The sequence below is a fragment of the Macrosteles quadrilineatus genome, unplaced genomic scaffold, assembly GCF_028750875.1.
Source record: "Macrosteles quadrilineatus isolate MER2022 unplaced genomic scaffold, UCM_ALF_1.0 Scaffold_370__1_contigs__length_84280, whole genome shotgun sequence".
NCBI lineage: Eukaryota > Metazoa > Arthropoda > Insecta > Hemiptera > Cicadellidae > Macrosteles > Macrosteles quadrilineatus.
The window spans coordinates 60976-78626 of NW_026542963.1; the positions used below are offsets into that span (position 1 = coordinate 60976).

Here is a 17651-nt window from a genome sequence, read left to right on the forward strand (position 1 = left end):
CATTGATAATAGGCTTGTGAAGGTGGGTGTATGTTCGTATGCCCTAAGTGACCATGACGCAGTGTTCTTGGAAGTACCACTGCCGGAGAAGAAGCAGAATCGCCATCAACCTTCTACGTCAAGGGAGATTAGGCCTGTTAATCAGGCTAAGATAGACTACTTCATATCTATTTTAGATGGGGTCGAGTGGTGTAAGTTATTAGTAATCGATGGTGGTGAAGCAAATTTTGATCTATTTATGGAGACCTTCATAAATATTTTTAACCAGTGCTTTCCGGTTAAAGAAATTAAAATCAAAGCTGCTAAGCCTATGTCTAAGAGCCGTAGGCCTACTTCCAATTGGATCAACCAATCAGTACTTGCCAAAAAAAGTTGGGTTCTATTTCTTTACGACATGATGAAAAGCTCGGGGAGTACTGACATAAAGAACTTGTATAATCAATGTAAAAAGGAGTACAAGAGTGAACTAAAATCAGCCAAACTGGTGGCAAATATGAAGTTTATTGAAGGCTCAGCAAATAAATGTTCCGCTGCTTGGAAGATCATAAAGAAGGTTACCACCCCCAGCCTATCTAGAGTGCCTGAAGTAACTCCGGACCAGTTGAATGAGTACTTTGTGGAAACGGTGCAGTCCCTTAGAGAAGAGATGGAAGATCCTGGAGTATCTGCATTGGAGTTGCTGGAGAGGTGCCCCTCCCCTACCTGCAGATTCGAGGTTGAACTGGCTTCTTGTGACCAGGTGCTGGATGCTGTGAAGGATATGAAGACATCGAGATGTAAGGACATTTATGGCATTTCTAATGATTTCTTAAAATTGATTATTAACCATATAGTTGACCCTTTGACCTTTTGTGTAAATCAATGTATAGTTGAAGGGATTTTCCCAAAGATTTTAAAAAAGTCTAAAACCATTCCCATCCACAAAAAAGGCAGTTGGGACCTACCAGAAAACTTTAGGCCTGTGTCGATTCTGCCCATCTTTTCTAAGGTGTTTGAATATGTTATTCAAAAGCAACTTTACCATTATTTCGAATCAAACCACCTGCTCTCGGACACTCAATACGGTTTTCGTGCAGGGCGGTCGACCATTGCTGCGGTCGACAATTTGGTTAAGATTGTTCTTGAAAGTTTTGAAGAGGGTAGTCTTGCTGGGGTCACCTTGTGTGATCTCAGCAAGGCTTTTGATACAGTCGATCATGAACTGTTAATCAAAAAACTTGAATTTTATAAGGTTGGGCCTAGAACACTCAGTTTGATTGAGTCTTATCTGTGTGGCCGGGAGCAGGTTGTGTTTGCTAGAGGGCAGAGTTCTCGTGCCAAAACATTGTCTCATGGTGTACCGCAGGGCTCAATCCTGGGGCCTCTGCTCTTTTTAATCATGGTCAATGATCTAAGTCATAACACTGACGCAACTGTCATTAGCTACGCAGATGACACTACTCTTGTGTGTACAGGTAAAGATGAAGCCATGCTAACAGGGGATATGTCACGTTCCTTGGAACAATCAGCTATCTGGTTCCGTGCAAACTATCTCTTTTTAAATGATGCCAAAACTCAAAGTCTGATTTTTTCTCTAAGGCGGATAGGCGATAGGCCTATCAATGATTCCAATAATGTTAAATTACTTGGCTTAACCCTAGATAATAAGTTGTTATGGGATGATCAAGTTGCAGTGACATGCAGCAAATTATCAAGAGTTGTACATTTATTAAGAAATTTGAAGGTAAATGTTCCCAAACAATACTTAAAAGTAGCCTATGTTGCATTTTTTCAAAGTATAATTTTATACGGCCTAAGCCTATGGGGCAGTGCAACTGATGTTAAAGGTATCTTAACTGTTCAAAAGAAGGCAATTAGGTTAATGGCTGATGCTTCTTATGACGCACATTGCAAACCCTTATTTGTATCTGAGAAACTGATGACTGTTTACAGCTTGTATATTTTTGATATTTTAGTTAAGTTTAAGGAAAATAGTATTGGGAATGTAGTAACTAGAGCCGAGGTGCATGAGCATGACACAAGAAATAAACATCTAATAGATATACCTTATGTTAGACTTAGAAAAACTCAACTCAACTGTGATATTTTAGCAATAAATCTATTTAATGCATTGCCTTATTCAGCACGAAACCTGGAGATCCGCCAGTTTAAGCGGAAACTACAAGAGATGCTATTGGCGCATCCTTTGTATGCTTTAAAAGAATTTTTTGAAATTCCTACAGCTGTTGTAAGTAGATGCTTTTGATTGCTTTTGCTGTGCCTGAAGTTTGAAGTAGTTTGTGCATGGTGTGTTTTTTTTGAAAGTAGATATGAGTAGTTTGTGCACTATTTATTCACTATTGTAGTTGCCATTATTTAACTATTTATTTATTTATTATATTTGCCTGTTTTTGTGCATGGTGTGATTTAAGCTAAGTCAACCCAGTTTACTAACTGGGACTGTTAGCCTAACTGATTGTTGCCAGATGATTATTATATGACTTGTCTGATTGCATGTAACTGCATGTTTAAAAGACCAAATAAAATTCTCATTCTCATTCTCATTCTCATTCTCATGCAGATATGTGGTTTTTGAAGCGGTTAACGAAGTTCACAGTCTGTCCAATGTAGAAGCTATCACAATCGTCACAATTGATTTTATATATGCCTGAAGTGTCGAATTTGTTACAATCTTCTATTTTTGGATGCAGTATTTTACTCATGGTGTTCTGCTGTGTAGTGTATTCTGTCTATCGATTTTCCTCCTCGTCTTCCTTGCGATGTCCTCTATCGTCTTAGTCCGAAATCCATTCACTTGAGCGATCTTCTAAATGGTGTCCAGTTCTTTTTTCCTATAGGTTTGGCTAAGTGGGATCTTATAGGCTCGGTACAGCATAGATCTAAAGGCTGCGGTCTTGTGGATTGTCGGATGGATAGACTTGTTGTTGATTGTAGTGTCCGTTTGCGTAGGTTTCCTGTAGATGTCAAACTCTATCTTGCTGTCTTTTCTCTCTAATGTGAGGTCCAGGAATTTGATCTTTTTGTTTTCTTCAAACTCGTTAGTAAAGGTTAGGTTCGGGTGGTGGTTGTTTAGTGTCTGCATCATCGTTTCGTGCTCCTATTCCTGGGCTTGTCTGAAGATAACAAGAATGTCGTCTACATATCTAACATATAGTTTTACATCATGATTTTTTCTTAAATTCGTTAACATTTCTTTTTCCTGATGCTGTAAAAATATTTCTGACAAAATTGCCGAAAGTGGACTTCCCATAGCTAAACCATCTGTTTGTTCGTAAAATCTATTGTTAAATCTAAAATAATTTTGCTTCAAAACAGTCACAAGTAATTTTACAATCTGATTGACATATTCATCGTCTAAACTATTCTGTAAAAGCCTACATTTAACAAGATCTACAGTTTCGGATACAGGTATGTTTGTGTACAGATTTGCGATATCAAATGAGACTAGCCTACTATTCGAATCTATATCTATGTTCTTGACACGTTCAACAAATTCATAACTATTCTTTACATTGTATACATATTTTAATTCTAAATCATTGCTGAGCTTACTTGCTAACAATTTTGAAACATTGTAGGTAGGAGCACATTTAAAGTTAACTAATGGTCTGATGGGTACATTCTTCTTGTGTATTTTTGGAATCCCTTTCATCACGGGCGCTTTAGAATTTAGGATGTTCATCTTCTGTCGACATTCTTCGGGAATCACTCTGGTGCATCTCTTCACGACGTCGGACAGCTCTCTTTGGTACTTCTGCGTTGGATCCTTTTTCAGCTCTTTGAAGTTATTTTCTTTGATGAAATCTTCCGTCTTCTTTATATATTCTTCTTTTCCGAGCACTACAATGGCGTTGCTTTTGTCTGCTTTCACAACGATTGAGCTATTCTCTTCCAGTTTCTTCTTTATTTTGCTGCACGTCTTCAGTTCTTAATTTCTGCTGGGATCTATGTGTCCTTGGCTGGTGAAATCGTTGGCTGTTACTTCCTTCCGAACGGCATAATGGTCTACGTCTCTGAGTGATTTTACATTTGCTTCAACTTCAGTAGCTAGTAGTTCGTTTTCGCCCTTCTTCTTCATTGGGAAATTGTACTTCATTCCGTAGTTCAGTATTTTCGTTTCTTCTTCACTGAATTGAATGTCTGTAAGGTTGATGACTCTCTTCTGGAATTTGTGTTCTGTACTGGTCCTATCCAAGTCTTTATTAGGTGTATTCTTCTCTACGAGTTTGTCTAATTTGTAGTTTATCCGTAAATATTTCCTGTCCATGGCATCTTCAACCTCTTCACTGACGACTTCGTGTAGTAAATTCCATGCTATTAGTCCGTATGATCTCAAAAATTGTAGGTGGATGTCGTAGGCAATCTGGTTCAGTTCTTCTTTTTCACAGTAAAGTTGTTTGATCATATTTTGGATGAATAATACCTCTCCTTGTTCCTTGGTTCTTTTAGCGGCAGTAGTGTTACAGTTGACTTTGATTTTAGCGTATTGTGGTGTAATTCTCTTCTTGATGCATTCTTTGTTTGAAGTAAATATCTGCAATCTTCATGGAAATCTTGATTCTTGTATCCCTATATTTTGCTGCTAATTTTGCTTGACTAGCTTCACTAAATAACTTCTTGATCAGCATTGTACGTGTTATTAAATTTACGGAAAGTAAATAAAAGAAACGTCTTAAAACACTTAAAACATATATTTACGCTTATACTGTTACTCACAAGACGGTAAATTTACAAAAAAGGTGGTAAGTGGTGATCGATTTCGATTGGACACTCCAATCATCATCAGACCCAATAGGCGAATGACAAGAATCTTGAATGGCGTCCCTACTTATACCCTATTGGCTACCGGAAGCACCGGCCAATACATTTTTATAAGTGCAACTGGAATCAAAATGTATTTGTTCATTAATCAACTTATTTCTATCTTTACATTTTTCCTTATAAATATACAATTCTTCCCAAGCATTCATTACATATCCTTTCTTACAATTCTTTAAAATATCTAGACTATCCTCCATTTTTCCTAGTGAGTGCCCATTTTGTAACAGGTGTTGTGCGACATTTGATCTTTCCGGTTTGTTGTTCCTCCATGCAGATATGTGGTTTTTGAAGCGGTTAACGAAGTTCACAGTCTGTCCAATGTAGAAGCTATCACAATCGTCACAATTGATTTTATATATGCCTGAAGTGTCGAATTTGTTACAATCTTCTATTTTTGGATGCAGTATTTTACTCATGGTGTTCTGAGTCCTGTAGGCTATTGAAACTCCGTATTTCTTGAATCTGTTAGCAGTCCTTTGTGTTGTAGTCCCCGTGTAGCTAAATGTGATATATCTAGTGTTTTCCTCTTTTATCTCTTCTAATGTTGTTCTGCTGTGTAGTGTATTCTGTCTATCGATTTTCCTCCTCGTCTTCCTTGCGATGTCCTCTATCGTCTTGGTCCGAAATCCATTCACTTGAGCGATCTTCTTAATGGTGTCCAGTTCTTTTTTCCTATTGGTTTGGCTAAGTGGGATCTTATAGGCTCGGTACAGCATAGATCTAAAGGCTGCGGTCTTGTGGATTGTCGGATGGATAGACTTGTTGTTGATTGTAGTGTCCGTTTGCGTAGGTTTCCTGTAGATGTCAAACTCTATCTTGCTGTCTTTTCTCTCTAATGTGAGGTCCAGGAATTTGATCTTTTTGTTTTCTTCAAACTCGTTAGTAAAGGTTAGGTTCGGGTGGTGGTTGTTTAGTGTCTGCATCATCGTTTCGTGCTCCTGCTCCTGGGCTTGTCTGAAGATAACAAGAATGTCGTCTACATATCTAACATACAGTTTTACATCATGATTTTTTCTTAAATTCGTTAACATTTCTTTTTCCTGATGCTGTAAAAATATTTCTGACAAAATTGCCGAAAGTGGACTTCCCATAGCTAAACCATCTGTTTGTTCGTAAAATCTATTGTTGAATCAAAAATAATTTTGCTTCAAAACAGTCACAAGTAATTTTACAATCTGATTGACATATTCATCGTCTAAACTATTCTGTAAAAGCCTACATTTAACAAGATCTACAGTTTCGGATACAGGAATGTTTGTGTACAGATTTGCGATATCAAATGAGACTAGCCTACTATTCGAATCTATATCTATGTTCTTGACACGTTCAACAAATTCATACCTATTCTTTACATTGTATACATGTTCTAATTCTAAATCATTGCTGAGCTTACTTGCTAACAATTTTGAAACATTGTAGGTAGGAGCACATTTAAAGTTAACTAATGGTCTGATGGGTACATTCTTCTTGTGTATTTTTGGGATCCCTTTCATCACGGGCGCTTTAGAATTTAGGATGTTCATCTTCTGTCGACATTCTTCGGGAATCACTCTGGTGCATCTCTTCACGACGTCGGACAGCTCTCTTTGGTACTTCTGCGTTGGATCCTTTTTCAGCTCTTTGAAGTTATTTTCTTTGATGAAATCTTCCGTCTTCTTTATATATTCTTCTTTTCCGAGCACTACAATGGCGTTGCTTTTGTCTAGCTACTGAAGTTGAAGCAAATGTAAAATCACTCAGAGACGTAGACCATTATGCCGTTCGGAAGGAAGTAACAGCCAACGATTTCACCAGCCAAGGACACATAGATCCCAGCAGAAATTAAGAACTGAAGACGTGCAGCAAAATAAAGAAGAAACTGGAAGAGAATAGCTCAATCGTTGTGAAAGCAGACAAAAGCAACGCCATTGTAGTGCTCGGAAAAGAAGAATATATAAAGAAGACGGAAGATTTCATCAAAGAAAATAACTTCAAAGAGCTGAAAAAGGATCCAACGCAGAAGTACCAAAGAGAGCTGTCCGACGTCGTGAAGAGATGCACCAGAGTGATTCCCGAAGAATGTCGACAGAAGATGAACATCCTAAATTCTAAAGCGCCCGTGATGAAAGGGATCCCAAAAATACACAAGAAGAATGTACGCATCAGACCATTAGTTAACTTTAAATGTGCTCCTACCTACAATGTTTCAAAATTGTTAGCAAGTAAGCTCAGCAATGATTTAGAATTAGAACATGTATACAATGTAAAGAATAGGTATGAATTTGTTGAACGTGTCAAGAACATAGATATAGATTCGAATAGTAGGCTAGTCTCATTTGATATCGCAAATCTGTACACAAACATTCCTGTATCCGAAACTGTAGAACTTGTTAAATGTAGGCTTTTACAGAATAGTTTAGACGATGAATATGTCAATCAGATTGTAAAATTACTTGTGACTGTTTTGAAGCAAAATTATTTTTGATTCAACAATAGATTTTACGAACAAACAGATGGTTTAGCTATGGGAAGTCCACTTTCGGCAATTTTGTCAGAAATATTTTTACAGCATCAGGAAAAAGAAATGTTAACGAATTTAAGAAAAAATCATGATGTAAAACTGTATGTTAGATATGTAGACGACATTCTTGTTATCTTCAGACAAGCCCAGGAGCAGGAGCACGAAACGATGATGCAGACACTAAACAACCACCACCCGAACCTCACCTTTACTAACGAGTTTGAAGAAAACAAAAAGATCAAATTCCTGGACCTCACATTAGAGAGAAAAGACAGCAAGATAGAGTTTGACATCTACAGGAAACCTACGCAAACGGACACTACAATCAACAACAAGTCTATCCATCCGACAATCCACAAGACCGCAGCCTTTAGATCTATGCTGTACCGAGCCTATAAGATCCCACTTAGCCAAACCAATAGGAAAAAAGAACTGGACACCATTAAGAAGATCGCTCAAGTGAATGGATTTCGGACCAAGACGATAGAGGACATCGCAAGGAAGACGAGGAGGAAAATCGATAGACAGAATACACTACACAGCAGAACAACATTAGAAGAGATAAAAGAGGAAAACACTAGATATATCACATTTAGCTACACGGGGACTACAACACAAAGGACTGCTAACAGATTCAAGAAATACGGAGTTTCAATAGCCTACAGGACTCAGAACACCATGAGTAAAATACTGCATCAAAAAATAGAAGATTGTAACAAATTCGACACTTCAGGCATATATAAAATCAATTGTGACGATTGTGATAGCTTCTACATTGGACAGACTGTGAACTTCGTTAACCGCTTCAAAAACCACATATCTGCATGGAGGAACAACAAACCGGAAAGATCAAATGTCGCACAACACCTGTTACAAAATGGGCACTCACTAGGAAAAATGGAGGATAGTCTAGATATTTTAAAGAATTGTAAGAAAGGATATGTAATGAATGCTTGGGAAGAATTGTATATTTATAAGGAAAAATGTAAAGATAGAAATAAGTTGATTAATGAACAAATACATTTTGATTCCAGTTGCACTTATAAAAATGTATTGGCCGGTGCTTCCGGTAGCCAATAGGGTATAAGTAGGGACACCATTCAAGATTCTTGTCATTCGCCTATTGGGTCTGATGATGATTGGAGTGTCCAATCGAAATCGATCACTACTTACCACCTTTTTTGTATATTTACCGTCTTGTGAGTAACAGTATAAGCGTAAATATATGTTTTAAGTGTTTTAAGACGTTTCTTTTATTTACTTTAAGTAAATTTAATAACACGTACAATGCTGATCAAGAAGTTATTTAGTGAAGCTAGTCAAGCAAAATTAGCAGCAAAATATATGGATACAAGAATCAAGATTTCCATGAAGATTGCAGATATTTACTTCAAACAAAGAATGCATCAAGAAGAGAATTACACCACAATACGCTAAAATCAAAGTCAACTGTAAACTACTGCCGCTAAAAGAACCAAGGAACAAGGAGAGGTATTATTCATCCAAAATATGATCAAACAACTTTACTGTGAAAAAGAAGAACTGAACCAGATTGCCTACGACATCCACCTACAATTTTTGAGATCATACGGACTAATAGCATGGAATTTACTACACGAAGTCGTCAGTGAAGAGGTTGAAGATGCCATGGACAGGAAATATTTACGGATAAACTACAAATTAGACAAACTCGTAGAGAAGAATACACCTAATAAAGACTTGGATAGGACCAGTACAGAACACAAATTCCAGAAGAGAGTCATCAACCTTACAGACATTCAATTCAGTGAAGAAGAAACGAAAATACTGAACTACGGAATGAAGTACAATTTCCCAATGAAGAAGAAGGGCGAAAACGAACTACTAGCTACTGAAGTTGAAGCAAATGTAAAATCACTCAGAGACGTAGACCATTATGCCGTTCGGAAGGAAGTAACAGCCAACGATTTCACCAGCCAAGGACACATAGATCCCAGCAGAAATTAAGAACTGAAGACGTGCAGCAAAATAAAGAAGAAACTGGAAGAGAATAGCTCAATCGTTGTGAAAGCAGACAAAAGCAACGCCATTGTAGTGCTCGGAAAAGAAGAATATATAAAGAAGACGGAAGATTTCATCAAAGAAAATAACTTCAAAGAGCTGAAAAAGGATCCAACGCAGAAGTACCAAAGAGAGCTGTCCGACGTCGTGAAGAGATGCACCAGAGTGATTCCCGAAGAATGTCGACAGAAGATGAACATCCTAAATTCTAAAGCGCCCGTGATGAAAGGGATCCCAAAAATACACAAGAAGAATGTACCCATCAGACCATTAGTTAACTTTAAATGTGCTCCTACCTACAATGTTTCAAAATTGTTAGCAAGTAAGCTCAGCAATGATTTAGAATTAGAACATGTATACAATGTAAAGAATAGGTATGAATTTGTTGAACGTGTCAAGAACATAGATATAGATTCGAATAGTAGGCTAGTCTCATTTGATATCGCAAATCTGTACACAAACATTCCTGTATCCGAAACTGTAGATCTTGTTAAATGTAGGCTTTTACAGAATAGTTTAGACGATGAATATGTCAATCAGATTGTAAAATTACTTGTGACTGTTTTGAAGCAAAATTATTTTTGATTCAACAATAGATTTTACGAACAAACAGATGGTTTAGCTATGGGAAGTCCACTTTCGGCAATTTTGTCAGAAATATTTTTACAGCATCAGGAAAAAGAAATGTTAACGAATTTAAGAAAAAATCATGATGTAAAACTGTATGTTAGATATGTAGACGACATTATTGTTATCTTCAGACAAGCCCAGGAGCAGGAGCACGAAACGATGATGCAGACACTAAACAACCACCACCCGAACCTCACCTTTACTAACGAGTTTGAAGAAAACAAAAAGATCAAATTCCTGGACCTCACATTAGAGAGAAAAGACAGCAAGATAGAGTTTGACATCTACAGGAAACCTACGCAAACGGACACTACAATCAACAACAAGTCTATCCATCCGACAATCCACAAGACCGCAGCCTTTAGATCTATGCTGTACCGAGCCTATAAGATCCCACTTAGCCAAACCAATAGGAAAAAAGAACTGGACACCATTAAGAAGATCGCTCAAGTGAATGGATTTCGGACCAAGACGAAAGAGGACATCGCAAGGAAGGCGGGGGGGAAAATCGATAGACAGAATACACTACACAGCAGAACAACATTAGAAGAGATAAAAGAGGAAAACACTAGATATATCACATTTAGCTACACGGGGACTACAACACAAAGGACTGCTAACAGATTCAAGAAATACGGAGTTTCAATAGCCTACAGGACTCAGAACACCATGAGTAAAATACTGCATCCAAAAATAGAAGATTGTAACAAATTCGACACTTCAGGCATATATAAAATCAATTGTGACGATTGTGATAGCTTCTACATTGGACAGACTGTGAACTTCGTTATCGCTTCAAAAACCACATATCTGCATGGAGGAACAACAAACCGGAAAGATCAAATGTCGCACAACACCTGTTACAAAATGGGCACTCACTAGGAAAAATGGAGGATAGTCTAGATATTTTAAAGAATTGTAAGAAAGGATATGTAATGAATGCTTGGGAAGAATTGTATATTTATAAGGAAAAATGTAAAGATAGAAATAAGTTGATTAATGAACAAATACATTTTGATTCCAGTTGCACTTATAAAAATGTATTGGCCGGTGCTTCCGGTAGCCAATAGGGTATAAGTAGGGACGCCATTCAAGATTCTTGTCATTCGCCTATTGGGTCTGATGATGATTGGAGTGTCCAATCGAAATCGATCACTACTTACCACCTTTTTTGTATATTTACCGTCTTGTGAGTAACAGTATAAGCGTAAATATATGTTTTAAGTGTTATAAGACGTTTCTTTTATTTACTTTCCGTAAATTTAATAACACGTACAATGCTGATCAAGAAGTTATTTAGTGAAGCTAGTCAAGCAAAATTAGCAGCAAAATATAGGGATACAAGAATCAAGATTTCCATGAAGATTGCAGATATTTACTTCAAACAAAGAATGCATCAAGAAGAGAATTACACCACAATACGCTAAAATCAAAGTCAACTGTAACACTACTGCCGCTAAAAGTGTAACGAGTTATTTTTCCTAGGGGGGTAATTATTTGCTATTTGGCCGCGCACCGATTGATGAGGTGAGTGAGCGGCGGCAGCGAGGCTAGCGAGCGCCCTTTGACCCTGCTTATCAGTGCCGATAAGCCTGGGATATCCTAGATCTTCAGGATAGCCTAGGACAGAGACATTCGAGTCGTGGATCCCGTGCAGTGAAGAGCGAGCGTGTGTCTAGTGAGACGTCCAGTGGTGTACGTGACAGTGGTGTCGGAGTATGCTGGTGGTGTGATCGCGCCGAGTGTTGGTGTAAGTTGGGTACTGACCCACTTGTGGTGAGTGGACGACTTGATATTATTAGTTTGATAATATTAATATCTGGTTTTATTGCGAGAGTTAGAAGCCTGACGGTAGTTAGGATTTATATTAGTCAGGAATAATATTAAAGTGTATTACTGACGGTTCTGGGCAGGTGCTAGAGATACAAGATACAAGATACAAGATACAAGAATACTTTATTTACAATCTTTAAGATTGAAAGGGCGTCAATACAGAATTGTGCAATTGCTATATAAAAGTCAAAACAAAAAAAATTGTTATTTTTTAAGAATAAAAAATAGCTTATCAGAGTTCTTGCAGTGATGATTTATTCAAGTTCTTGCCAAGACAAATACTCATTCAGACTATAAAATGGTCTATGTAACAGCCAGCACTTTAGTTCTTTCTTCAGTTTTCTGGGTTGAAGAGACTTCAAGTGGACGGGAAGGACGTTAAAAAACTTGGCACGCATGTATGAGGGTTTCTCTTCATAGAGCCTTGTGTTGTGAGCAGGAAGGTTGTAATCATTTCTTCGTCTTGTGTTGTATGAGTGCACCTCCTGATGACGACAGGTCCTGGAAGAGTCGACAATGGTAAGAGTCCGTAGTATGAAGAGGTTGACTACGGTCAGGATTTTTAACCTCCTAAACTGTGGTCTGCAACTATCTGTTGTCTCAATGCCAGTCAGGGTTCGAACAGCCCTCTTTTGCATGATGAGAACTCTGTTAAGGTTCTGTGCCGACGATCCACCCCACACCACAATGCCATAACAGAGAATACTCTCAAGAAGGGCATAGTATGCTGTTAGTGCCGCCTCTTCTGTGCTCACAGCCATTGTTCTTCTCAGTGCAAAAATTGCGGTGCTTAGCTTGTGGCAGAGTGCTTCAATGTGTTCGTCCCTAGAGCGAAATAATATAATTTAATTGGCTGTAGTAGTTATTATTTTGCGTTGTACCTAGAGTTAGTTATATTACTAATAACTCTGAGGCCCGACAAACCTAGGCTGCACGATTTAGCGTGCGTAGTTGGAAGCACGAGGCCAGTAGGCTAGTAGCTAGTTTTATTAGCCTATTAACAGAAGCCCAGCTAAGTAACATAAAGTTGGCAGTAGCAGTAGTAGGGTTGTTATTGTTTATTCATTTGATTATTTTAATTTAACCTGAACAGCTTGTTTGGTAGTCCAACACGTTATCTCGGTAGCTTGGATAGCGGAGTACCGGCTATCAGATAATATATTTATCTAGTGTTTGGAACGTATTTAACAGTTATTTATCTGCTACTAAGTAGCTCAATATTTTAATAGTGCAATTGCCATTTAGTTTTGCCTGTCTGGCTTGGTATTTATTGAGACCAGCTATTCGTGGCGTAGTCACTCTACCTATAGTGTACTTGTATATTATTATGTGGTACGATTATTGAGTGAACTGATTGATTCTTAGCTTGGGCATTAGAGTTGTGTATTGGATTATAGTGGCCTAGTAGACCCCGCCTTTTGATAACTCGCGTTGTGGTTTTTATTGGCAAGTCGTCGTGTAACTCACTGTGTTTTAGGCACTCTGGGCTTAACTATTGGATAGTTAGGACGAAGCCCGAGTTGCGTAGTCAGCAACGACCCCCTAGGAGTGTGGAGAATCGGCGTAGGCCTGGTAGTGATTATTGCACGTTTGTTTTGTGACTTGTTTTTGACTTGTTCACAGTGCCCGTGTATGAGCCAGTCCTATACCGGTTAGACCCGGCTATTGGCCTAGTGGTTTCCCCGACCTTATCGCAGACCCTGGAACTTTACCCAGCCATTGTAGGCTGAGCTATCCCCGGCAAACGGTTGCGACTGCTGCACTTTTAATTAATATATTTTTTTCCAGTGCAGAAAATTTCGTCGCAAGATGGCGCCTGCGAACAGGGACTATGGTTGGCAGTGGTGCTGAGTTGCTGACGTATTAACGGCGCCCGAACAAAATAATTTTATTTGTGCAGATTTGCTGCGGACTTGTGCAGATTGGCTGCGGACCTGAACTGTTGAGCAGAGTTTTAGGCAGACCTGCTGTGATTTTATAGTCGGTTGGGTAGGCCTAACCTGTTTTCTGTTACAGCGTGGTGCGTTGTGAACCCTAATTTATTTAGTGGTTGTGTACATAGATATTAGTTAGTAATTTTAATTTTGCTAATTAATTGAGCCTTATCATTGAATATTATTTGAGTGAGAACCCTTATTGTGTATTTGTGGTAATATTATAGGAAGGATAATATACAAATAAATATATAAAAATGTTTTTGATCATAATATAAATACATATTTTATAATATTTTTATAATTATAATTATATATGAATGAACACTTTTCAATAATGTTTTTAATAATAATAATACATATATATTAATATTATAGTAAGGATAATATGCAATTAAATATTGACAGGTTTTTTTATCATAATATAAATACATATTTTATAATTTTTATATAAAAATAATTCTATATGAATGAACACTTTTTAATGATGTTTTTGTTATTAATAATACATATATAATAATATTATAGGAAGGATAAAATACAAATAAATATATATAAATGTTTTTGATCATAATATAAATACATATTTTATAATATTTTTATAATAATAATTATATATGAATGAACACTTTTTAATAATGTTTTTGTTATTAATAATACATATATAATAATATTATAGGAAGGATAGTATGCAAATAAATATTCACAGGTTTTTTTATCATAATATAAATACATATTTTAAAGTTTTTTATAATAATAATAATATATGAATGAACACTTTTTAGTAATGTTTTTGTAATTAATAATACAAATATAATAATATTATAGAAACGATAATATGCAAATAAATATTGACAGGTTTTTTTGATCATAATATAAATACATAGTTTAAAGTTTTTTTATAATAATAATTATATATGAATGAACACTTTTTAGTAATGTTTTTGTAATTAATAATACAAATATAATAATATTATAGAAACGATAATATGCAAATAAATATTGACAGGTTTTTTTGATCATAATATAAATACATAGTTTAAAGTTTTTTTATAATTATAATTATATATGAATGAACACTTTTTAATAATGTTTTTGTTATGAATAATACATATATAATAATATTATAGGAAGGATAATATACAAATAAATATATATAAATTTTTTTGATCATAATATAAATACATATTTTATAATATTTTTATAATAATAATAATATATGAATGAACACTTTTTAATAATGTTTTTGTTATGAATATACATATATAATAATATTATAGGAAGGATAATATACAAATAAATATATATAAATGTTTTTGATCATAATATAAATACATATTTAATAATATTTTTATAATTATAATTATATATGAATGAACACTTTTTAATAATGTTTTTGTTATGAATAATACATATATAATAATATTATAGGAAGGATAATATACAAATAAATATATATAAATTTTTTTGATCATAATATAAATACATATTTTATAATATTTTTATAATAATAATAATATATGAATGAACACTTTTTAATAATGTTTTTGTTATGAATATACATATATAATAATATTATAGGAAGGATAATATACAAATAAATATATATAAATGTTTTTGATCATAATATAAATACATATTTAATAATATTTTTATAATTATAATTATATATGAATGAACACTTTTTAATAATGTTTTTAATAATAATAATACATATATATTAATATTATAGTAAGGATAATATGCAATTAAATATTGACAGGTTTTTTTTATCATAATATAAATACATATTTTAAAATTTTTATATAAAAATAATTATATATGAATGAACACTTTTTAATGATGTTTTTGTAATTAATAATACATATATAATAATATTATAGTAAGGATAATATGCAAATAAATATTCACAGGTTTTTTTTATCATAATATAAATACATATTTTAAAGTTTTTTATAATAATAATTATATATGAATGAACACTTTTTAGTAATGTTTTTGTAATTAATAATACAAATATAATAATATTATAAAAACGATAATATGAAAATTAATATTGACAGGTTTTTTTTATCATAATATAAATACATATTTTAAAGTTTTTTATAATAATAATTATATATGAATGAACACTTTTTAGTAATGTTTTTGTAATTAATAATACAAATATAATAATATTATAGAAACGATAATATGAAAATAAATATTGACAGGTTTTTTTGATCATAATATAAATACATAGTTTAAAGTTTTTTTATAATTATAATTATATATGAATGAACACTTTTTAATAATGTTTTTGTTATGAATAATACATATATAATAATATTATAGGAAGGATAATATACAAATAAATATATATAAATGTTTTTGATCATAATATAAATACATATTTTATAATATTTTTATAATTATAATTATATATGAATGAACACTTTTTAATAATGTTTTTAATAATAATAATACATATATATTAATATTATAGTAAGGATAATATGCAATTAAATATTGACAGGTTTTTTTATCATAATATAAATATATATTTTAAAATTTTTATATAAAAATAATTATATATGAATGAACACTTTTTAATGATGTTTTTGTTATTAATAATACATATATAATAATATTATAGGAAGGATAATATACAAATAAATATATATAAATGTTTTTGATCATAATATAAATACATATTTTATAATATTTTTTTAATAATAATTTTATATGAATGAACACTTTTGAATAATGTTTTTGTTATTAATAATACATATATAATAATATTATAGGAAGGATAATATACAAATAAATATATATAAATGTTTTTGATCATAATATAAATACATATTTTATAATATTTTTATAATAATAATTATATATGAATGAACACTTTTTAGTAATGTTTTTGTAATTAATAATACAAATATAATAATATTATAGAAACGATAATATGCAAATAAATATTGACAGGTTTTTTTGATCATAATATAAATACATAGTTTAAAGTTTTTTTATAATAATAATTATATATGAATGAACACTTTTTAGTAATGTTTTTGTAATTAATAATACAAATATAATAATATTATAGAAACGATAATATGCAAATAAATATTGACAGGTTTTTTTGATCATAATATAAATACATAGTTTAAAGTTTTTTTATAATTATAATTATATATGAATGAACACTTTTTAATAATGTTTTTGTTATGAATAATACATATATAATAATATTATAGGAAGGATAATATACAAATAAATATATATAAATGTTTTTGATCATAATATAAATACATATTTTATAATATTTTTATAATAATAATTATATATGAATGAACACTTTTTAATAATGTTTTTGTTATTAATAATACATATATAATAATATTATAGGAAGGATAATATACAAATAAATATATATAAATGTTTTTGATCATAATATAAATACATATTTTATAATATTTTTATAATTATAATTATATATGAATGAACACTTTTTAATAATGATTTTAATAATAATAATACATATATATTAATATTATAGTAAGGATAATATGCAATTAAATATTGACAGGTTTTTTTTTATCATATTATAAATACATATTTTAAAATTTTTATATAAAAATAATTATATATGAATGAACAGTTTTTAATGATGTTTTTGTAATTAATAATACATATATAATAATATTATAGGAAGGATAATATGCAAATAAATATTCACAGGTTTTTTTTTATCATAATATAAATACATATTTTAAAGTTTTTTATAATAATAATTATATATGAATGAACACTTTTTAGTAATGTTTTTGTAATTAATAATACAAATATAATATTATTATAGAAACGATAATATAAAAATAAATATTGACAGGTTTTTTTGATCATAATAT

The 17651-nt window shown here is 32.8% G+C and overlaps 1 protein-coding gene across 1 annotated transcript; it reads left to right on the forward strand.

Moving 5' to 3' along the window:
* The first annotated feature begins 437 nt into the window (after nucleotides 1–437).
* Nucleotides 438–2263, forward strand: LOC128982473 (uncharacterized). Its single transcript, XM_054401434.1, has 2 exons — nucleotides 438–776; nucleotides 2124–2263. The coding sequence occupies exons 1-2, from the start codon at nucleotides 494–496 to the stop codon at nucleotides 2243–2245; spliced, it is 405 nt and encodes a 134-aa protein (XP_054257409.1). The 5' UTR covers nucleotides 438–493; the 3' UTR covers nucleotides 2246–2263.
* Nucleotides 2264–17651: the final 15388 nt, after the last annotated feature.

Excerpts from the sequence above, each read along its gene's own strand:
- LOC128982473 (XM_054401434.1), top strand. The coding sequence starts at position 494 with ATGAAGTTTATTGAAGGCTCAGCAAATAAATGTTCCGCTGCTTGGAAG. Across the intron at positions 777-2,123 it reads GGATATGAAGACATCGAGAT|CACGAAACCTGGAGATCCGC; the intron begins GTAAGGACATTT and ends TGCCTTATTCAG.